Below are 24,222 nucleotides of genomic sequence, written 5' to 3'. Positions count from 1 at the left end.
TCTGGAGCTAGTAATTTTTGCTGTTGATATTTGATTTCTTCTTACATATATTGGCATAGAGAGAAGTGGGAATCAATGCTGTATGTGGTCTTTGGCTGTCCTCCTGGCACACTAGTATGCCTTGCACACAGTTTGGGAATTACTTGGGAATCATTGTTCTTCAATTTATGTGGATTAAGGTTATTCAATTAGCCCTTTTTTAAGGTCTCATTGTTTGTGGAAGTATGATCCACAGTGACTAAATCTTGGGGCCTTCCTGTGGTGGCATCCTCACTTTGGAGCTCCCAGAGAATTGTACCTGATTGACTCCCATAGAAGTTTTAGAAGATTGAACAAGTCTGTTCCATGAAAGTGGGTAGTTTGTTGACTTAGTTTTTATTTTTGCTGTTTTAAACTTGTGTTTTGATTAAATATGCTGTCAATTTTATATTTTCAGTTATTGTATTAGATTGTTTTGTATTCTTTTAATTTTGTATGCCACTATGGAAGGCCTTATGGGCTGAACATTTGTAAAGCAACAGCATAAAAATGAATAATACAAATAAATTACTGGTGGGCTGTGACTGTGTCACAACTGTGTTTCAGACAGTTTGCATGAGTGAATGCCCCCCCACACAAATGATGACATATATGGCAGAAAGAAAGAAAGAAAAGCTGTCCCATACTGCAGATTATAGTTGGAGGCTGAGTGTGAAAAGGTTGAAGAATACTGGTCTAGAAGGCTGTGATCCTAAGCACTTTCTAGTAAAGCCTTTTCAAACCAGTGGGATTTACAAATTGTTTTAGGATGGGAATAATGTTTTTGTTGTTGTTTATTCGTTCAGTCGCTTCCGACTCTTCGTGACTTCATGGACCAGCCCACGCCAGAGCTTTCTGTCGGCTGTCGCCACCCCTAGCTCCCCCAAGGTCAAGTCTGTCACCTCCAGAATATCATCCATCCATCTTGCCCTTGGTCGGCCCCTCTTCCTTTTGCCTTCCACTCTCCCTAGCATCAGCCTCTTCTCCAGGGTATCCTGTCTTCTTATTATGTGGCCAAAGTACTTCAGTTTTGCCTTTAATACCATTCCCTCAAGTGAGCAGTCTGGCTTTATTTCCTGGAGTATGGACTGGTTTGATCTTCTTGCAGTCCAAGGCACTCTCAGAATTTTGCTCCAACACCACAGTTCAAAAGCATCTATCTTCCTTCGCTCAGCTTTCCTTATGGTCCAGCTCTCACAGCCATAGGTTACTACGGGGAATACCATTGCTTTAACTATGCGGACCTTTGTTGTCAGTGTGGTGTCTCTGCTCTTAACTATTTTATCAAGATTTGTCATTGCTCTCCTCCCAAGAAGTAAACGTCTTCTGATTTCCTGGCTGCAGTCAGCGTCTGCAGTAATCTTTGCGCCCAGAAATACAAAGTTTGTCACTGCCTCCACGTTTTCTCCCTCTATTAATATTTTACTTTTGGATTGTATGCAAAATTAAGCATGCTTTTGAATAGGAATAGAGTTGGCTCTTGTTTTTATTGTATGGTTGTTTTCTGCACTGGAGTTGCTTTCCTCTATTATTAAAAAATATATATCTTCATACACAATTCGTCAACATCCAAACAAGGTTTGTTTGTTTGTTTGTTAACCAAAGAAAAAGAGGTACTGTTGTTCAATGTAAACTTACATCTTTAAATACTTTTCACTAGTTTATATAGAACAATAACATTCCTAGAATATGTAGTTGCAGAAATTTATCTTGTGTAGGTGACAAAAAATGTAGGCATGTGGCAGTTTTAAGTTAAAGACAAACATCCATTTCAAGATTATTTTGTAAGTATGTACATTTTGAAAGCTGTTGCATGTTTGAGAAATCATTGGAGGAAACAGAATAAATCGTGCATTGTTTAAAGCTTCATTAGCCTTTTAATAAACACAGCAGAGGTTGGAGGAAGAATGTTTTAAGCAGCTGAAAAAGTTGTGTTGACAATACATTGAATTCCAAAACGACCAAAGAGGTGTTCCCAAATAACTACTTGGCTTTCTTTGTAGTTTACATTTCATTGCAGGGACTAAAGACTAATTACATCTTATGTGCAAAGCCTGTGAAAAAGCACCCTGGTGCATACCTCTTGTTTCTCCAGCTTCTCCGCTACAAATGACAAATAGGATCATGCCAAAAGTGGCTTCAAGGTGGAGCAATTTGGAAAAAAGCAGCAGTAGCACCCTCCAAATCCACCTCCTTGCTGTTTTTCTTTTAAAAAGTAAAGTATTGGCATCAGGGCCTTAACGTGTGCTTTTGCTTGCTGCCTGTAGCATTATATATTTTTGGCTTTCAATTCACTGTACAGTGAAAAATAAGGTTACTGAGGAACAAAGAAAGGTATTAGCGTGCTCAGGAGGAACTCCAAGGTTTGCAGAAATAGAAAAAATCTCTTTCACTTCTCTATCAAAAACCACTTTGATGAGGACTGAACATGCTTAGTGTCCGCAGAATGCTGAGTCTCAGGATGGAGATGGGATAAGGATGCGGGATAGAATTCAGTATCCTGGAAGAGGGCATTGTAAGCTGCCTGTAACACTGAATCAACACGCTCCATATTGCAACATCTTGTTGCAGGTCCCACATGTATCTCATATATGTGAAGTTTATGTGATGCTAAAGACATTAGTTTCCCTAATGGCAAAAAAGCACTTGGCCTTTCCCACTGAATTGGGAGAGACATTTACAGTTCAGTCCTATGTATGTTTACTTAGAAGTAAATCCTGTTTTGCTCATTGAGGCTTATTCTTGAGTAAGTATGTTTAGATTTGCACCCTTAATTAAGATTGTAAATTAACATGTCACCCAATCCTACATATGTTTACTCAATCCCCACAATGTTCAAGATAAGTACTGTGCATAGGAATTCAATCTTAGGAAGAGAGTTTGGTGGTTTAACATAGTGATTCAAATTGGTTATGTTAGGGTGACCATATGAAAAGGTGGACAGGGCTCCTGTATCTTTAACAGTTGCATAGAAAAGGGAATTTCAGCAGGTGTCTTTTGTGTATATGGAGAACCTGGTGAAATTCCCTCTTCATCACCACAGTTAAAGGTGCAGGAACTATACTAGAGTGACCAGATTTAAAAGAGGGCAGGGCACCTGCAGCTTTAACTGTTGTGATGAAGAGGAAATTTCCCCAGGTTCCCCATATATGCAAATGACACCTGCTGAAATTCCCTTTTCAATACAACTGTTAAAGATACAGGAGCCCTGTCCTCCTTTTCATATAGTCACCCTAGTTATGTACAGTATTCAAAATACAAAAATATTAGAGCTGCAGTATTTAATCAGTTACATTAATGGATTAAAATCTTTTAATGATCTAAGAAGGTTTCCCAATTAATTGGGCAGCAGCCTTAAAAAAAACATCCCTGCAGGTGGCAAACACCCGCTTAAAATAAGCATTTCCCATTTTCTCTTGACATGACAGGGAATACCTTTTCGAAGATCCTTATTGCCATATGTGTACATTATTTAAAAACAAAGTATTATTCTTGCTTTAAAAATATTTTTTTATTAATTTGCAAATTTAGTCATATAATCTAAAGGTCCACAAATTTGCAATCAATAAAAATATTTCAGAAGCAAGAATAATAAGCTGGTTACAATACATAACTATTAGTAGCTGTCAAGAGGAATTGCTCGATGTTTGTTTTGTGGTAAAATACACAGGAATTGCACTTAATGCTGTGGTCTTTATTCTTCTGAATCATCTTAGAAAACAGTTGGACAATGTATAGGAAGCAGAACTTTTTCCTGCCTAAAATTGGCCGTTGCTGATTTCCCACAGCTACCCTTATATTTATGTAGTAGTTGACAAAATCCTCTCTGCTTAGCTATAACTTCTATTAAAAAATCGCACACCCTGTAAGTCTTATTGTTATACTAATTTTAAGCATATTATTTTTCAGAGTTTCTATCTGGGTTTAGCAATGTTCAAGTTGCAGTTTCTTTGAATAAAAGAAGCAACCATGCAGCGAAGACACAAAGGTTTAAATGCTGGACTACTACTTCTACTTTCTCAGATCTATCAAGTTGGACTTAACAACATTCCACCTGTCACACTTGCAGCGTTGGCAGTGAACATTTTTCTCTTTTTACAACCCTTGGAACCGCTGAACAAAGCATGCATCAGTGTTACTGAGGGTCTTTACATGAGAGATTGGCATCGTTTGTATCTTTCACCGATTCACCATGCCGATGACTGGCATTTATATTTTAATATGGTATCTCTGCTTTGGAAGGGAATTAAGTTGGAGAGGAGGCTTGGAAGTGTGTGGTTTGGATATATACTTTCATTGTTTTCACTGCTGGTCGGAGTTGTATACATATTTCTGGAACTTATACTTGCAGAACTTTTGGATGATTCTTCATATAAACGGAGCTGTGCTGTTGGTTTTTCAGGTAAGATATCCCTTTTTTATTTACTTTTATTGAAAATGCCAGGTTTTTTGCAAAGAGGTGATCATCTAGTGCAGAGGTGGGAACATGTGCCCACTCCTGTCTCTTTTTGTGGTAGACAGTAGTTTTTAAGAAGGGAATTGAAGAAGGTTTACTGTTCACACTAATAGTTTCTGCTGACTAGAAACTGATCCAAAGATAGTCATTTATCGCTTATTCCTGTAAGGCCAATACTATAGCACAATTTCAAGCAAATCAATTACATCAATTGTTTTACTGAATTTATTGAACAATAAAAAATTATTATAATATGACCTTTTTCCCTATTTTGGAAAGAGATGTAGGATGCATGAAATTTTCCATTGGGGTTCAAAACCTCAAACGTTTTCACTTCATTTATATCTCTGGGTTGTTTCTAATGGTTGACTGCATTAGTGGGCAATGAGTTACAAGCAAGTCAGGACAGGCGGTTTTTCCAGTTCTCCTATTTACAGCAGCCCTCCACACTACATACCGTACTATTCTGTAGGCTACTCCTGCCTTTGTGTGCAGCTGTTTGGAGGGTGCAGTGGAAATGCCGGGGTTGACAAAAGTAGGGTGCCCTGCTTGCATCAGCGGAATTGCTTTACGGTAGATTAAAGCCAACGTTTTATACAAACCTCTGTCTTGCTGCAGACCACAGTGAGTGCAATAACCCCTGAAGTTGTATAGGAGAGTATCATCAATAGGCCAAGCACAATACAAGGGAGAGGTAAATCTGAAATGGTGCATGTCTGTATTTAGTAGAATATCTAGTAAAATATTGAGGACATGATTAATTGCATCTACTGTGTTTTAGTAGGTTTAAATGATTTTGAATGGGATCGCCTGATTCTTGTGTTATGTACTTCCTCGTCGTTATATTTTTAAAATTTTAAGAATTCCGAATGGTACTGAATCCCCGCCCCCCAGAAGTACACTAAGATACCTGGATTTTCACTACAATTCTCTATCACTACAGCCTATACCACCAACACACACACAAAAATCTTCCAGAAACTATTTAGAGAAAACTGTGGTACTTGTATTTGGAGTATGAACAGAGATAGGCCATAAGGCAGAGAAGCATACCAAGAAAAACAAAACGTGTATGTTCATTGTTTTTCGTATTACTTGACAATTCCTCTTGATGTGATTTTTTTTCTATTTATTTTGATATAGGAGTGTTATTTGCTTTGAAAGTTCTTAACAACTATTATCACCCAGGCGGGTCCAGCAACATCCTAGGAGTGAATGTGTCCAATAAATATGCTTGTTGGTTCGAACTTATAGCAATTCATTTATTGAGCCCAGGGTAAGTGTGCTGGGAAGCATCTACAACATACAGTAAATTATTTTGTATATATGTTTCTGGATGTAATTATTATGAATAGGGTGTGTCAACCACAGGGCTGCATCCTCCTAGCTTGCCCTTTTTGATATGAACATTGGCATATGTATTCAGATGGAAAGAGAAAGGCTTCTTGGAGAGGAAAATACAGCTTCTTGTTTCCCTAAGTGGCAATTGAGATTACTATTTTATTTATTTATTTTTACTATTTATAAACTCCCCCTTCATCAATAAGGTACCCATGGACATTGTATGTAATGTTATAAAAGGATAAATACCTTATAATAATGACAATAAAATTAAACAATAAGAGTAATAAAACTGTGGAAGGTGCCAAGCATGCACTGTGTTAAATTAAAGGTTAATTAGCCCAAGTTTTGCCACTGTTACATGGGTCAACATTTTCATTGAACTATACACCACAACCCCAAGATCCGTTTCTTGGTCAGTCACCGCTGGCTCAGATCCCTTCATTATATATGTGAAGTTAGGATATGTTGCCTCACTGTGCATCACTTTAAACCTAATTACATTGAACTGCATTTGCCATCTTAATGCCCATTCACCCAGTTTTTAGAGAACCTTTTAGAGGCCTTTGTAATCCTTTTTGGTTTTATCACTTAAGATAATTTGTGTCATTGCAAATTGACTGCCTCACTGCTCTCCCTAACCAGTTCATGAACAAGTTAAATACTGCAGGTCTCAGTACTGATCCTTGAAGTCCCCACTTCTATATCTCTCCATTTCTTCCTACTCTTTGCTTCCTAATCTTTAACCAGTTACTGATCCATGAGTAACTGGTTCAACTTTTTGTAAACTGCCCAGAGAGCTTCGGCTATGGGGCGGTATATAAATGTAATAAATCAATAAATAAATCAATAAGAGGACCCATCTGCTTATCCCATGACTGCTAAGTTTGTCCAGGAGCCTTTGACAAGGGACTTTGTCAAAAGCCTTTTGAAAGTCCAAATTAAAAGTGTTTAGCAGATCATCCACGTTTGTTGACATTCTCAAAAATCTTGAAAAGGTTGTCAGACAAGACTTTATTTCGCAGAAGCCATGTTGATTCTTCTTCAGCATGACTTGTTCTTCTATATTAGGGGTAGACATAAAGTGGCTGATGAGTCTCACGCAGCCCATGAGTGCAGCCCCTGCCACCTCCTGAAATTTGGGGGATCTGAAAAAAAATTAAAAAATCAAACAAAACAGCATCCAGAGCTGCTATAGAGTCTCAAAATGGGGGAAAATATCCTGTCGCCAAAAGCCCTAAACTGTTTGGGACAGGATATCTGAAGAACTGTTTCCTTCCATATGGGCCTGCCCATTATTTACTATAAACATTGGAGTGCCTGTTATATATGCCCCACCATCTAGAGAGACTAGGTTGGTGGGTACTTGTGAAAGGACCTTTTTGGTAGCACTGCCTGATTGTGGAACTCCCTTCTAAGAGAAGTACGATTGGCTACTTCCTTATTTTGCTTTAGATAGGCAGTAAAGAATGTTCTGTTCCATCAGGCTTTTAACATTGTATAATATTTTGTCACTCTTCAGTTTTAAGGCTGCTCTCAAATTTTATTGTGTTTTTGTTGTTGCTGCTGTATATCTTGGATTTATGTGAAGTTTTAACGTTTTTCTTGTATATCGCCGTGAGTGCCTAGTGGGAAGAGGATGCGATTTATAAACCTAATAAATAGGAGCTAGAATCTTAGTTTATGGGTGATAAGCTACTACTGCTATTACTACCCTGGCTATTGATATTCTCCTGCTCATCTTTGCAGTTATACTCTCACTTGTTTCTTAACGTTTTAATTCTAATCTGAATAATATCAAAATAATCATTTTACAAAATATATTTAAAACATTAAATTATTATTATTCAATGTATAAACTGTCTCACAGCAATAATTTTTTGGGTGGGATGGAAGGTGAAAGAATAAAAATGTTTTAAAAATAGTAAAAAATAAAAATTGTTACATCATTAAAATATAGTTTAAACACAGCAAACACATAAAGAGAATGGATGCCTTGGAAGTGGCTGTCCAGGTATACGTAAAACTACCAAAGAGCAGTGCTGCGAACGCCCAATCCAGTTAGCCTCTTCAAAACGATGCCATGGTTGAAGGTATCAAAAACCACTGAGAGGGCAGAATAATCAACAGGTTCATATTTCCCCTGTTTCTCTCCTGACAGAGCTCATCCCACAGGTCAGATATTTAGAAATACTACATGGGGGGTGTTGTTGTTGCTGGATGTGACATCAGTGTATAGCGTATGCTCTTGCAGGTGTGTTTTAGTATATAAAACATTAAACAGCTTGGACCTCACATAGCCGAGAGGCCACCATACCCTGCTACAATCTCTGATTTCACACGCTGTTCTGTCAGGTGCATCTGTGTCTTGGCAACAACAGAAGGGTATTCTTGGTGTCTACCCCCAAGCTTCCATCCCCTCTTGAAGATTTGGCTTAGTTTTCTACCTATTTTCTAGGCCTGGCTGAATTTTTAATTTTATCTGAAAGTTTTAGTTTCTGGGTTTTAAATTTTATCTGGATGTTTTACTGATTAGAGTCACCTTAATTTGTCTGGGAATTGTTGTGGCCTGCCCCAGGATAGAAATTGTACAAAGAACAATGTCTTCTTTGTTGGGTAATAGCCTGATAGGATAAGATGCAATAATCCACAATGGCTGATTCCATGTCAACTGCTGGAAAAAGTCTCACATATTCAGAATATCAAGTGGTAACGAAAGTTACCACTTGAATAAAGTAAGGAATGCAGTCACTATCATTTTTCTGTAGTATAGTATTGTCTTTTTAGCAAGGTTTGTTCTGGAAATTGCTTCTTCACTTGAAGTATTGGAATGTCTTAATTAATTTTTAGAGATACATGATATTGCGCATGAAATGGGTGTTTTCTTGGTGCTTTGTGGGGTTCCTCCTTTCCAAACTCTTAGTTGTGAGTGAAGAAAAGTTCATGCACATGATGCTAAACACAGAGCCAGTTTTTTAGCTCTACTTTTAGTCAAGTTGGCTGATAATTCTTATTCAGTGCTTCAGATATATTACAAAATAACTAGAAAGGGGAACACTTGCTAATAGAAAGAAACAATAAAGGTTTTTTGTATGTTACAGCTTTAAATCAACAGTGTTTTGTTTAACTTGGGCACATCTCTACTACTACATTGTCTACTTTCTAAGGTTTTAGTTTCGCAGTACAGAACATAAAAAGTGCGATTGGTTGTATCCACCATGGGTTTATTTCCAAATAAACATTAACTTGCAAGTTAACTTTGTTTTGTTTTTCTTGGCTTGAAGTTTGGTAGGTTTTCTCTCTATAAATTTGCTAATCTTATTCTTCTATTTCTCTATTTTAAAGAGCACTTTACTTAAACTGGCCTCTCAGTAGAAAGGAAATAAAATAATGATGCAGTGGGGTGGTTTGCACATAAAAGCCCATGGTGCAACAAGCAGGAAACAGAGTGTGCTGCCTCCTGCACACCTGCCCCTTCTGCTTTTAATCAAAAATCTACAATTAGCCTGTTCATATGTTGTTGAGCATAATATGCCAAACTGGAGGGCTGGGTTGTTTAGGGGCTGAACAATCCAGCAGAAAACCCTACAAAAAGCCATGGGTTAACTGCTGGGTTGTTTAGCCCCGAAACCACCCAGCACTCCGGGTTCACATATCATGTTCAGCAACATATGAACAGGCCAATTGTATATTGTTGAGTAAAAATGGAAGTGGTGGATGTGCAGGAGGCGACATACTTGCTCTTTCCCGCTCAGCCCCAACATAATGTGCAAACTAGGTCATACACTTTTGTGAGGCCTCAGTTCCTTCCTGACTGGCTTGTGGAAAGCTGAAACAGCAATGTCCCAGGGACCCAAAGATCCATAATTTCCCAATTTCCAGGACACCTGTGTACTTAGTTGGATCTCAGATGCTGTGAAAACTACATGATACTAGTCCCTGTCACCTCAGTATGTGCATCTTTTTCTAGACACTTGTCATTTGAAGATAAGTTAAAGGATAGCTGGCTTGAAATCCCAAAGGATTTTTTTCAGTGACACTCGTTCTTACTAATGTTTTTTAGCTTTTAAATGGTTAGAGTTAAATTAATCTTATGTCTGATTAGCATTTATTTATGCATACAAATGTCTTTGACTACATGTGTATCAACTTTCAGTTTTCTATGTGTTGTGCAAATTTTTGAGAGACCAGTCAATAAGTGCATTAGTGGGTCTGGAAGTCCTTAAAGCTAGATAAAGGGTTGCATTCACCTTTTCCCTATCTTTTTCTCATGGTTTTGGAGAGTAAATCCAGTCTCTGGATTTGACTGTGTAAGTTAATAAGTCAGAGGAATCCTATTGGATCATAAATAATCCATAAATACTACAATGTTCTTTTAGATCATTGTTATTTCCCATTTTTTTTGGACATTGAAATACTCATTGTTCCTTTGGTTATATTAAACATTTTACAATTTAAAATGTATCAAGTGGAACACAGGCTGCAAACTGTGACTAATTGGTCTACATTGGGATAATGAGGGTTCAGAATGTATCGAATCAGGAGCAGTATCTCACAAAGGATTGCTTTCTTTTTAGGACTTCTTTTGCAGGGCATCTGGCTGGTATTCTTGTTGGTCTAATGTACACCATGGGACCCCTGAAGATGATCATGAAAGCATGTGCAGGTACAGAATGATGAGCCTTGGTACTTACTAAGAACTTGCAGTTCAGTGCAATTTTGAATTGAAAGGGAAGTTTCTGTGAATTACTGTTCTGGGTATCTGGATGGGTAATGGGAGAAAAGCCAAAGAAATAATAATAATAATAATAATAATAATAATAATAATAATACCTATATCTGTTGGGGTTTTTTTTAAAAAAAAATACTTAAATAGTCCCAAAGAACTTGACTAAGATCCTGTTGCACTGACACCAGGCAGAGTTGGCTTGGAAAAACAGAGTGGCCTTCCTCTTGGAGTGGATCAAATGCTATTGGACTCTGCCTCCATCCAGAGAAAAGGGCAACCTGGACACTTGGAATCCCCTCCAGAAGATCCAGGAGAACAGGAATTATACTTCTTAGTTTTAGCTTTGTAACTTTCAAGCCATGTTTAGGTGGCATTTCCCTCCAATAAGTGTGGTTTTACATTTTCCTGTAGTCATGTTCACATGAATAGTTTGACAGACTCTTAACATATACTAACACCTCCAGAGTTGGGAGAGCTGGAATATGGACTCCTCTTTAAAGTGGACTATTCAGACTGTTCTTGAGTCAGTGTGCTATATCCAGATAGAAAGGATGGTTGCTGTGTTTTTAGAAAGCAGACCAGATGTCTTGTATGATTTCACTTTAAATGAACCTCTTCGTAGGGAATGTATTCCTGCACATTGTGCATCTGTGAAAAGTACAGAAGAAAGGCACATAACCCTGAATACAAACAGTATGTGAAGCAGCTATGCCTTTTTGAACAAGTTTGAACTGACAAACATGGTCTGCCATGAGCTGCATAGTTTTCCATATTTCAGTCGAAAGGCTATGTCAAAATATATTTGCAAGACTAAATCCCATATATTCCATTGTAATACTGGAAGAAATGTTTGTGAATAGTAATTGCATTTTTCCTACTAGGTGGCTTCATCTCTCCAACTGTTTTTTCAGGACAAAGAAACAGCTACAATCCAGGTAAGTAAGGTTTCAATCCTATGTACATTTATCTGGGAGTAAACCCTATTGAACATAGTGATCTGATTTCATGACATGATAAGCCATAGTGGGTTGTCACCATGGGTTGTTTCAGGGTAGATTGACATGATGTCTGAACCCAGAGTGTTTCATTATGAGTTGTTTTCCATGAGCAACCCCCTCCTCCCCGAAAACCCCATGACTTGTTGTTGAGTTGCTCAGGGTGAACTGTTTACAGGATGACTTGTCATGACGTCTGAACCCAGCATGGTGACTTTATTGTGGGTTGTCAGGAATGGCTAGAGAGCTGCCTGGCAAGAACAGTGAAAAGCCCTGCCCCTCCTCACTAGTACTACTGTCATCTTCCCTCATCACTTGTCAGTGCCCTCTGCCCCCTGCTCCTAAAAATTAGAAGAAAAGACACTGGAGAAGGTCTCAAACACAGTTGCAACCTTTTAAAAAAATCATTCTTGAGCAAGTGCACACATTTGAAAGCTCAAGATTATGAAATTTGCATAATTTCCCCCTCCACTTTACTGCTCTGCCATGAAATTTACTTATATTTACTGGTCCACCTCTCTTGTCTGCCTTGAAACTTGCACGCCCTTACCATTCCCATCCCTCCCTGCTTTGCTTTGAAATTTGCGTGCCTTTACATCTTCCTGTCTCTGCTCTGTAACCCATATGCATATCTGACAGCTAGCAATGGAGACCAGTGGAGAGAAGTAACAAGCACAAAGATTGAAGGGGGGTGGGTGGGAGCTTTTTGGGCAGATGTAGTTACTTCAGTAGTAGGTGAGGCAGCCTTTTAATAAAAAGTGTCACTAGCAACACAAGCAGGGAAGTGGAGGATGAAATTGACAAACACATTGACAAGAGAGGGATATAGGTATGCTGGGCTAAATAACGGACAGGTGCGTTTGCATTCCTGTGCATTTGTGCAAGACCCTGAATAAAAAAATAAAGTTGGGGGACGTGTTAACGTGTGCGTAAGGACCCAGCAAATTATATGTATTTGGCGATCTGATGCAGGGGCAGGGGGCGTGAGCTTGTGATGATGCAGGGAAAGAGAAAACAATTTCTGTTGCAAAGGTGCCTGGGATACATGCCAGGAGCAGGCAGGAGGACTGAGGGGGGAAACAATCCATGGCAAGCCGCACTGTGCTTGATTGTCCTTCAGGAGTAATGTGGGTTATCGAGCAAACAAACAATACATGGTGGCTTAGCATGATGTATGAACATACCCAGTGGGACCTTCATCTGAATAAACCTGGTTTAGGATAGTAATGTTAGAATCTTGTTGATAAGCTATGAGTAAGGAAATGGGAAGGGGCAAGGACTGAATTTGGCCCTCTGCTCACCCTTCTAAGCAGCTAATAGGTGGGATTCCAGGTTTGTTTACCTGGCTAGACAAGTGCAGATCTAGCTGCTGGATTGGGCTTGGGAATCATGCATACAGGACCTGCTTGTATATATGGTTTTCTATACAGCTAGTGTGATGTGCGCTAACCCTGTTGTTAACCCTGTGTTTTTATGGTTTAAATTTTGTATATTGTTTTTAATGTTTTAATTTTTTGTAAGAGAGCGTGGGCTATGGGGCGGTATCATTTTTTATTTTTTTATTTTTATTATTATTATTGATAATAATAAGAACCACCAATAAGCACAATTAGAGTGTTTAAAGGAGTTTTACTTATAAGGCAGTATATAAACGGTAAAAATAAATAAATAAAGGAGCAGGGTGTATTCTTTAACATAAAGATGCTATAAAGCCTGCACTTGACATGTAGTTTATGTTTTGATATTTACATATTAAGGTAGTACCCAGCAGTGTTCCAATGCTAGGACTACTGAAGTTATGCGTGTGTAAACCAATACTTGTGCAACATAACTAGGACAACAAGGAAAAGCAACTATTTGTCAACCAAATACAGAAGCACAACAGTAAAACAGCACTTTTTTTTTTTAAAAAAAAAAGTGAACCGCCCAGAGAGCTTCAACTATTGGGCGGTATAAAAATGTAATAAATAAATAAATAAATAAAAAATAAAAAAAGCAAGGTGTGCAGGAAATTTTATATTCACTTCCATTATCTTTACATTAATTTTTATTCTCTCTTATTTGTACAGACAATTCTAGATATTCTGGTTACTCATCCTATCCACCAAGAAACTACAACTTGTATACTGGTGGACTGAATGAAGATGAACAGTTTGAGAGGGCAATGAGAAACAGTCTAAATGACAGAGGTAAGATTCTCCCATCATACTAAGAATCTCTGGAGGGTGTGTTACATGTTGATGTATAATTGTTCATATTTCTTCAGGGTGATATTTAAAAATAAAATGAAGCAGAGCCTCATGAATTAGCATTTTCTTTTACTCCTGTCATTTTCCAAGTTTATATTTCTGCATAGTAGACACCAGGACGTTCCTGACATGATTTCTTCCAAGATTCATATTGCTCTCTTTTAAGGAAAAGCACTAAAAATATCATACTATCAAATCTCTCATGGGAGATATAATTGTACACCCATAACAACAACTGGCATATATCTTCCAGTCAAGGCTGCACTACTTCTGGGCTGCATTTCCTCCACCCAATGATAGCAGCAGGCCAAGACTCTAGGGCAGCAGGAAATGGTGTCATCTGCACTGCAAAGGACTTGGACTCTACACACAGGCTCAGTTCAGACAACATGTTTCTCAGTGGTGGTTAGAACTATATGGTGGAGTTTTTACACCACCGTTGAGAAATGTGTTGTCTGGTGGGAAAACTCCAGCCCATGGTGGAGTTTTTTAGAAAAACTCCACCATGAATATGCAAAAACTCCACGCTGAATATCCATGCTGTACAGAGGAGAGTTCCTGCACAATCATTTTGTGGCAGGCTCTGTGGAGTTTTCCATTGCATTGCATTGACTTTTCCCACTGGGTACAGAGTTCCCTGGCAATAGCGGTGAAAGGAGAGAGTGGCACACTAGGAGAGCCGCTGGGATTGTTTTTTAGCAGCATTAGCTGATACCATCAGAGGATCGGGAAGAGAGAGGGCGGAGGAACTGTCAATCAAATATTGCGATAGATGGATTTTACTTAACTCCATGGTAGCCCACAGTCACACAACAGTGGAGTTAGAATATGTTGTGTTGGGAGTACTCCCTAAAAACTCAACCATTGAATGGAGTTTTTGCACTGCATTGACTAACATGTTGTCTGAACTGAGGCAGACTCTTACATTTTCAGCCTCTTCCTTCTATCATTTCCATTCAAACCAGTATTAGAGTAACCAATAGTGGATCCCACATCCTGGGCAATGCAACATCCTCTCTGGTACTCCAAGCTTTTGAAGGGAGAGTAAGTTTATACAACCTTTTTTTTTTTTTTAGAAAAGAGAAGGCAAATGAAGCAGAAGCTTGTTGGAGTCAAATATTTTTCACAAGTTAGAAGGAGATAATCCCAGCCTAACAAAGCAAACAAGGATATTCATAGCTTTTGTCTTTGAATCTACAGGAGGCATTTGGTTGGTGGCTTTGCCTCCTGGTTTATAAAAAACCCTTCTTATATTTGTTAGATTATTCCCTGTGTAAGAGATCTTACCTATTTTTAAGCAAAAGTCTTAAAATATATTTTCACTGCTGGAAGCATTGTTGGCTTGTGCAACAGTATCTTAAAACAATCGGATAGTTTTGAGAATCCTATCCAAAAGACACATTGGGACAATGTATGTGAAAATATGGGGAGCCTTGAACTTAAATTAACAATTGGGTCCAAAAAAACAGATTTGGAAAATGCCATTTTTATTATTTTGTAAGTTACTAAAATGTTGAGGGCTTTTTTTTTTGAAGCTTTAAGTCTCTAAGTTTAGTGTTTGGGCACAGAGATTTTAAGGCAGAGGGAAACATTTATGAAGGGTATGATCTGTATGTTAGTGACTTTTATATGTCAGGAAGGCATCCCCTTCCCTAAAAATTAGACTGCCTTTTCCTGTTGAGAAATCTGCAGGAGTCAGGGTGTTGGGTGGGATGGAAGCAACTAAACATTTCTTGGATGTGTTTTGCTTTACTTTCGAAATCTGATTGTCAAACCTGGGCTGGTGAAGATATGGTTGGTGGCCTTCTGGTTTTTTTCTCCAGTGTGTGTGTGTGTGTGTAGCTCATTTGCTGCATAGGTCATGTATAGCAGCTGCCTTGCTCTGTGGTCACCATGGAATGGTACACTGTTGTTACTTCTACTGTTTTGTCTTCGGTAGTTTGGAGTAAGGAGATTTCTGGAGGAGAGGTTGTGTAGCACTTCTAGATATTGTAGTACTTTTTTTCTTATTAAAATTCAGTGATATATTATTGGGCGGCTCTTTCTTTCTTAGACTTGCAGTTCTGGAAAATATAAACTCTCAAGACTTTGCGTACATCATAAAAGCAATTGAAATTCAGTCTTCTGGTGACGTTAGGTTTTAAAACACCTCAGAGATTGTATTAGATGAAACTATTATTTCATGTAAATAACTGTTGCCAGTTCTCTGTTCACACTCTTTGCCCAGCAATTAATGATCTCAGTCCTGAATTCTTCATGGTCTTGGGTCATAGTGCAATGTAAGATTTGCTACTATCTTCTACAGAAGTCTTGAAATTCTCACCTTTCACTTTAAGAAAAGTATACAATAGCATGCTTCTAGTAGTCTAGAACTGGGTTGGCCAAGATAGAAATGTACAGAAAATGGTGGTGAATCTCGGGAAATATAACATCAGCTAGTCACAAGGCAACATTTGATTTCCATAGCAAATCTAACTGCTACTGTCAAATTTGGAATAAGCGGCATAGAATAGGCATAGGTTATGGATGTAATTAAGTTCATCTGCAATTAGGTTTTATCTTAGTATTTGCCAGAGCAGGTTCCAGCTCTGAGCTGTCACACTTCTGTTTATGCTGTGGCTGTATACAGATAATAGATTTCAGAAATCTGGTGGCATACTGCACTGTTGTATAGCAGTCATTGCCCATGGTACGGTTATTTGCCCACCATAGCCTCAGGTCAAACCAGTTTCCAGGTTTCCATAGTGCTTTTACCTGGGAAATTCAAAGTTAGCCCCCAGAAATGTGACACTGTTGAAATTGCACTTTCAACAGTGCAATTGTTGAATTGTAGGTTTTGAGATGACAGTCACAAACACCTATTAGATGTTACAATTTGCACAAGTATCCACCACATGTCTGGAACATTTCTGGGAAGTTTAAAAAACAAAACTATAGTGAATAAAATGTATGCACACATTGACGAGATCAGAAACTGTTTTGTGTTCAGACCCTACTCAATATAAGCATTTGATTGAATTGTCTGGGATTTGGGTAAGAAGGTATAATTAGAAAAACAAACGTAAGGGCACCATCCTATGTATGTTTAGACAGAAAAATGTCCTACAATTCACAGCATTCCCCAACCAGCCATACTGCTTGGAGAATGCTGGGAGTTGTACAACTTTTTTCTGTCTAAACCTGCATAGGTTTAGAGGCTTCTTCCATACAGTCAAGAGTACTAATGCTAGATCAGGAATAGTGAAAGGAATTGTGCTGGGATTAGTCAGAAGGATAAATTATTCTTTGCTCTGCAGAAAAAAAATTGTACATGTACATGGCCTATAGGCGGGAGGTGGGGGTTGAAATGACATGGGTAGTTTTACCGTGTGCCTTTTGCAGTATGCATTTCTGGCTTATGCAGGTTACAATTTATAAATTTTATTGAGCCGTTCTAGTTGTTTTTAGAACTAATAATCGAGAGATGCCTCATTTAGAAGCAGAGGTATTTTCTTAAAGCTTTGGGACCCATTTACACAGTAAAGGTCTTTTTGAGGATTCCTTCCACTGCACGCAGTGCGCTTTAGGCAATTGCCTCTGTCATGCTTTCAGTTTATACTTCCAGAGGGAGAGTTGCCCTTTGCAGGGTGGCCACATAGGCCCTGGGAACAAAGGGTCAATGGACACCAAATGGTTATCACTAGGGCTGTGCACGGACACACACACACACCCCGATCCGCTTATCATCCAGATCCGCAACTTCCGGATCGGTTCTGCTCCTCTTTGCAGCGATCCGCCTATGGCCCACTCCGCTCTGCTGCGGAGCTCCAGATCCGAATCGGAGCTCCGTTTCCCCCCCCCCCATAGACTTGCATTGAAATTCACATGCCTATAACTTTTTTCTGTTAACGTTAGAAATCTAAAAATAGGCGCCATGAGAGCTTATCCATGTATCCATGGATCTATGGGGAAGTAAGTCCCAGCAGATACCCCACAACAACAGCACCCAGGCGGAGGCGGGAAGGCAGGCATGCAGCAGACATTTCCGGGGACACAACAAAGTGAGCCAAGGATTGTTTCAAAGCCAGTAATGCAAACCGTGAGGCGGGAACAGCATAGAGAGATGCCTTTTCTTTTGCATCCCATAACTAGGGGACTAGGAGGATAAGAGTAAAGCTTTGTGATCCTTGCGTCAGAGTTGGTTGACTGCACTGTGATCACAACCATTATTAAACAACAACAACAATAATAATGTTATTAATAGCAGTACTAATATTACTGTGTTATCTGTACAGCACCATGTACATCGATGGTGCTATATAAATAAATAATAATAATAATAATAATAGTAGTAATAATAATAATAACAACAATAAGGAGTTGAACCACAATGAAAGCCTGCCTGACTTCACTGAAGAGGGAAAGCCAGGAGATCTTGGCTTATGGGGTGTATAATGTAATAAATACATAAATAAACACAGGAGGGGTAGAATTAAAAGCAGCAGTGTTGCTGAATCACAACAAGAAGAAGATTTTTTTTTTTTAAAAAAAAAAAGACTATGTCTGTCTTTTACCAGTAAGAAGAAAGTGGATGTGCCCAGGGGGAGGGGGAATTGTGCCAATTTCACTGGTCCTCTCTAGGTACCAGTCTTTCAGAAGCTACCGCACAATTCAACTCATGACAGGCATAGGTAGCTTCACTGGCTAACCTTTGGAGGGTTCTAATGACCCTCCAAGGACAGGAGTGTGCACTGAGCATGTCCACATGCCCTATGGACATCATCCCCTTGCACCACATCTATTCAGTTGTTAACCAAGGTTAGGGTGGGTAGCAGTGCTGTGTTTCCTATCTGTTATTTATTTGCTTAGTATGATTTAAGGCTATGTTTATGCGTTTGGTGGGGGTACTGTTTCAAAAAACACTGGGAAAAGTCCGTTCGGAGACTAAGAAAGAAAAGTTTCCCAGTATTCCAAGTTACTAAGTATCCTGTTTTGCTTATCCCCCCCCCCAACTTTGGGATTGGAGGATGCTTCATCAGGTGATCACGATTGGGAGTTGAATCTGCCTCTCATTGCTTCAAAAAAAGGTACCCCCTCCTGCTTTTTTTACCCTATTTAAAAAATATATATAGCAAGCAAACTGCAGCACGAAAACTGCTGAAAATAGGCACAAATGACCCCCACCCACGACTCTCTAAGCACATTCAGTTTCAAGGATGTAGCTTGAAAAACAAAAAAGTTATCCGCTAATCTTTTCCGCAATGCAATCCTATGTGGAAAATATCCAAAATGGTGGGCGGAGCGCTCCACGTAAAAGCGAATTATTCGCTTTCGATCGCTTCTCTTCGCCAGCCACCTGATCCGCTTCTCCTCCCCCTGTAACGGAGGCGAATCAGGCCGCTCCGCTATCACTTCTAAGAACCTAAGAGAAGCGGAGCACAACCCTAGTTGTCACTATAAAATTCTCCACATGGTAGCTGTCCTCACACAGCAAGCTGTTCATATAGGCGTGAACAGGCTTCACCATGCCACTGCAGGCTTTCCTCGTCTGAAGCTTGTTGCAGCGTGAAGAAAAACCTCCCATCTACATGTCCAGGGAATGTCTGGGAAATATTTTTGCTCTGACTCCCTTGTCTTTCCAGACAAAGTTGTCTGTACAGGGATCAAAAGCATCCTTCTGTTTGAAAACCAATAGCATAGGTACCATATCAATTATACCAATTCTTTATTGTTCTTTGGGAAGAAAGTCACAGTGATGCTGAAGCCTGGGAGTGGGTTGGGAGGTGCAATGGAGCCATATGCACAGCAAGGCTCTTTCCTTGAATTTGTATCCGCCGTTTCTCCCCACCTTTCTGTGGGGAGACGTGGCTCTTGTATTTGAAGTGGCTGTTGTATTTCTGTAGGAAAACTTTTTTCACTCACAAGTAATATAAGTGGGTCTCTTACGGGGTGTTACAATACAGCATTGGTATTTTATGTTTGGAAAAACAACAAACTGCACTTCCAGTAGAAAGACTGCTGGGTAATGTATGATGTCTTCTTTATACTGTACGCAGAAGCTCTTTGTGAACTTTGGACACACATGAAATAGTGTCCTGGCATTACAACATAATTGGCACGACTAAACAGTGTTGTTAGGGAAGAAACAGTCTGTCATCTGAGGTGAATTAAAGCCAAAAATGAAGCTGATGTTTTGTGCCAGTTCTGATGTTACTAAACTGTTTCTCAGACCTCTTGATAAAAAGTAGGAAATAGTCTTTGTCCTCTAACAAATTATAAAATGATAATTCATTATCAAATTTTCCTATCCAAATAATGTGTTTAAAAAGAACATTTGTCCTAATTCTTGATCCATTACAGAGGTAAAACAACATTTTGACTGTAGATTTATATGCAGATAGTAATTAATCCTGCAATTTTACAAATATACTCTTAAGAGACCTTCAAAGGTTACTTTTCTTTGGACTGTGAAAATGCTTGGTTTGATATTTCCATAATAAAAACATAGGATTAAACTAAGCTGTTGGCAAATAGGAGGAAAACATTCGAGATAGAAAGCAATCTACTTATAGGTCATATTTTCCCCCCAGATTTTTATATGTAGTTTTTTTGTTACCAAAAGAAAATCTTTGTTTGCTTACAGTCCTTGTTCCTTGCCTGAAGTTATAAACCAACATTTATTGTAAGCATTCCACTGAAGCCAAATGATACGTCATAATCCTATTTGGGCTCCATAAATGATACCTAAAATAGTTATTTTGGGTTATGTGTTCAAGCAAAGAATTTAACATGAAAAGAAAAGCAATAAAGCCTTTTATTGGGTATTAGGATTTTCCTGGGTTCATTATCTTCTAGTCATATGATGACTTTGCGGGGTTCAGTTTCTTTCTTTCTTGTTACATTGGTAGCATTAACACTGATAAGACCAAGAGCAAAGATTGCTAGGACTTTCCACAGTTCCAGAGGGCCCAAGGCCTGCTAGAATAGAAAGCGACATCTTGGGTCAAAATTTTCTAATATTCCTATTAGTGCCTCTTTTGTATGTTAACATTGTTCTAGGCAATGTTAACATACATTTTGTAGTTGTCTATGTAAAACTTCTTTGCCATCAAACAAGCAATTGTCTATCATGCTGAAGAGATCTATTCATGAAGGGGAAAGCATGTAGGATGAAGAACTCATCTAGGAACCATGGCCCAGTTTTTAGAGTTGTCTGAGGGGGATCCCATTGTCACGGTCAGATTATTACCTTCTGAAACTTCAGAGCGTTGCATCTCTGGTGAAGAGATGGACCAGGATAGATGGCTCAGGGATTGGTAGCACTTCTTAGATTCTTGAACTAGCTTGACAAAGCTGGATGGGGATATGGGAGGTACAGGCAGACTGTCCCCCATTTCCCCATAATGGTCCATAATGGTTTATAACTTCAAGGAATGGCGGGGGTGGGTGGGGTGTTCAGGGAGGAAAGAGAAACTGGACTCTTTCTGCTCTAGAAGGATTCTCCTATCCAGACTATGATGGATTGAATTGAACTCTTCTTGTTTACTTGTTCACACAGTAGGTTGCAATGCCTGTGGGCACCAGTTTTCTGGTTCACGTCCCCAATGCAGTTTCTTGTGTCCTCTGAACCCAGCGAGGGTGGCTTATTGGGGTGGTTAAAAAACCAGCCCTACAAAAGGTCATGGGTTCCGAGTTTGTTAACCACCCCAGGTCCAGACATCACAACAACCCACGCCCAGCGAGTGTAATTATGGAAATAATGTATGTGTGTGTGTGGGGGGGGGTTGTTTAACAAGCCACCATGGCTTATTAATCATTGTCATGCCGTACAAACTGGGCCTGGTTTTGGTGTGGTTACGAATGAGTCATCTGAAATTACATTTAATCAAGATTAAAATAAAGATAGGTGGCAAGACTTGAAATGCAAGGTGCCCACCATTAATACAGTTTTGTTCTCTCCGGGCTTCTTGTTTGTTTTTGCAGCCTTTGTCAACCTTTTTTCTGGCACAACCTCTGTAGCAATATGCACAGAGCTTATTTCTCAAAGACTTGTATAGAACTCTTGGTTATTTGTTCTGCAAGCACGTCGCATGAGTGTGCCTCCCTTTTTGTCATGGCACACTGGGTTGAGCAGTTGTATCTCTGCAGATGGCTGGATTACATAGCTTCTTTTCTCTCTTCCCACTTAAGAGGATTCTAACCTTAAATACAGCCTAGAAATCATTTTAGATAGATAGATAGATGAAAGCTTGCATATTCCTACACCATGAGGTGTTGACCCAGTAGAAGGCATTAGGACAAGGCAGTTGCTCTAAAAGCATATAAGCTCTGGATGTGAGAAGAGAATGGGAGCAAATGCACTAGTTCCATCCACCCGCTGTGTTGAACCCTTGTCACCCTCTCTGTGTAGAGGGCAGCTGTGTCTGCATCAGGGAGGCTTCTCTATCCTGGGAGATGGAAATCAGCTTAAAATCACACAGAGAGTTTCCATGGCTAGATGAAGCTCTTCGCTGCAGACCAGTCGCCTTTTACAAATGGAGGACAACAGAAAATGCAACTGAAGGGGCGGAGCCTACAGGCTTTTGCAATCACTGTCAATTATGTCTTTCTCAAATATTGAAGCACCCTTTTATAATCACCTATGCACTCTTAACAACCCCCTGATTTTATAATGATTACAGTCGTATGGGGAAATGTTGGTGACTTGCACCTCATTTTACTACTACCTGGATTAGACAAAAATGTGTTAGCTCTTCTGCTTATAATGCATAATTTTTTTAATATTTCTTTATACTCTGTTGTTTTCCAGTGTGCCTCATAGTTGATAAGTTGTGTGTTCTTTGTGTACATCAGTGGCATACAGTAACTGCATCTCTTAAACTTGTGAGCTGAAATGTTCTTCATATCTCCCTATATTCTGCTCCCCATTCTTGACAGGGAGGAATTCTCACTGTTTTACAGTTTATAACTAGGCTTTGATTGTCCCATAAAGTGCCTGAGAGTTCTGAGATAAATCTTTTTTATTCTATTGAGTGTACTATGTTAAAATGCAAATTTCAAAACAAGGATCAAAGTTGCAAATATATTTTATTTCAAAATAAAAAAGCAAATACTACTTCTGTGCTCTTCCCAGCTGACTAAATCTGTTAGCTAGCTATTATGCATCAGGGTTAGGATGTTGGTTATGCTGCTGATCTTTCCAGAAAAACACTCCTGTGCTGAATAGACCACATAATAGCAAGTTTAAGTTCCGAATTCAACAGTGGATTAGTACAAAAAAAATGTATATCTATATATCTCAGTGGGCTTTCACTTTATTCTGCTTTAGATGAAACCCAATGTGACACAGAAAGTGCTAGATGCGGGCAAATAATCCCTGGGTTTCAAACCAGCCAGACAATAAACAACTCTGTAATATTCAGTGCTGCAGCTTCTGTAGAGCCCATCTGTTTTAAAATAACGCTAATTCTGCTTACTATGCGGAATGCTTTGTTGACTGGGGTTTGTCCTACTTTCCTCTAAGGTGTTGCCTCTGAACCTCTGGTGCCATCTGCTGGGAGTCTTGAAGCATTATCTGAGGCTGAGTTCATATTATTCATAGGAGCAGTGACTATTAATCCTTTATGTTTAGGAGCAATGGAAAACTCTCATACATACTAAAGTGCATTCCAGCTTAGATATCCTGCTTCTTTATTTACTCTGAGCACAATGCACTCTACTGTGAGAAACCAGAGTACTTCTGACACATTTATTATCATGTTTACACTGGAGATGAGTCTATTTAGAATCTATTTTGGTGTTGTAAAGTATGTTCTCTTGGATTCTTGCTCCCATCTCAGCCAGTGCCAGACTGTAGCTGTTAATGAAGAGTTATAATTATTGAAGAATAGTTATGAGAAGAATGTTATAATTATTTGTCACTGGTAACTTCCCATTTTAACAGAACCTAAAACAAAGCTCCAGAGAACCCATTATATGTAACATTTCTGAAAGTTGTCTGACACACCACCACAATAAAGTACAGAATCCTGAGTTTGTCATGGTAGCTTGAAGTTAAATAAACAACTATAAAAGCACCTCATTTGTAATTAGGATAAAGCCAACATCGACCCATAACCTGGCTCTGCTGTCCTCTCGTTCTCAACCTGGGAATGAGCAGTTCAACAGGAAGAAGAGGTTTCATGTTGTGCCGCTGCATTCCTTCAGGCCTCTGGGTAACAAGGCTTAGAAAAAAGGAGCCCAAAGAGATTTGGCCACACAGTCACTATTGTTGATCTCATACACTGCACTTGCATTAGACTACCTTGAGATTGGCAGCACTCAAGTCCAGTCCCCAACCATTATCCAGAAGAAATGATTCATGTACACATCTGAGAACAGTGTTTGCAACTGGAACTATATCCAATGTTTCTGCTGTGTCAGTTCCTTGCAGCCACTGTTCCATTTAAAAAGCTG

At 39.1% G+C, this 24,222-nt stretch overlaps 1 protein-coding gene across 1 annotated transcript in view; it reads left to right on the top strand.

Annotated features, from left to right (window-relative positions):
* RHBDD1 (rhomboid domain containing 1) overlaps nt 1-24,222 on the top strand; it is a 32,850-nt gene that overhangs the window by 5,354 nt on the left and 3,274 nt on the right. Inside the window, exons 2-6 of the mRNA XM_063132206.1 lie at nt 3,928-4,420; nt 5,618-5,750; nt 10,393-10,481; nt 11,426-11,479; nt 13,609-13,728. Coding sequence (XP_062988276.1) covers nt 3,988-4,420; nt 5,618-5,750; nt 10,393-10,481; nt 11,426-11,479; nt 13,609-13,728 — 829 coding nt within the window. The 5' untranslated portion in view covers nt 3,928-3,987. The remainder of the gene's footprint in view (nt 1-3,927; nt 4,421-5,617; nt 5,751-10,392; nt 10,482-11,425; nt 11,480-13,608; nt 13,729-24,222) is intronic.

This window comes from Elgaria multicarinata, chromosome 8, assembly GCF_023053635.1.
Source record: "Elgaria multicarinata webbii isolate HBS135686 ecotype San Diego chromosome 8, rElgMul1.1.pri, whole genome shotgun sequence".
Classification (NCBI taxonomy): Eukaryota; Metazoa; Chordata; class Lepidosauria; order Squamata; family Anguidae; genus Elgaria; species Elgaria multicarinata.
This window is presented reverse-complemented; position numbering and strand designations above follow the sequence as displayed.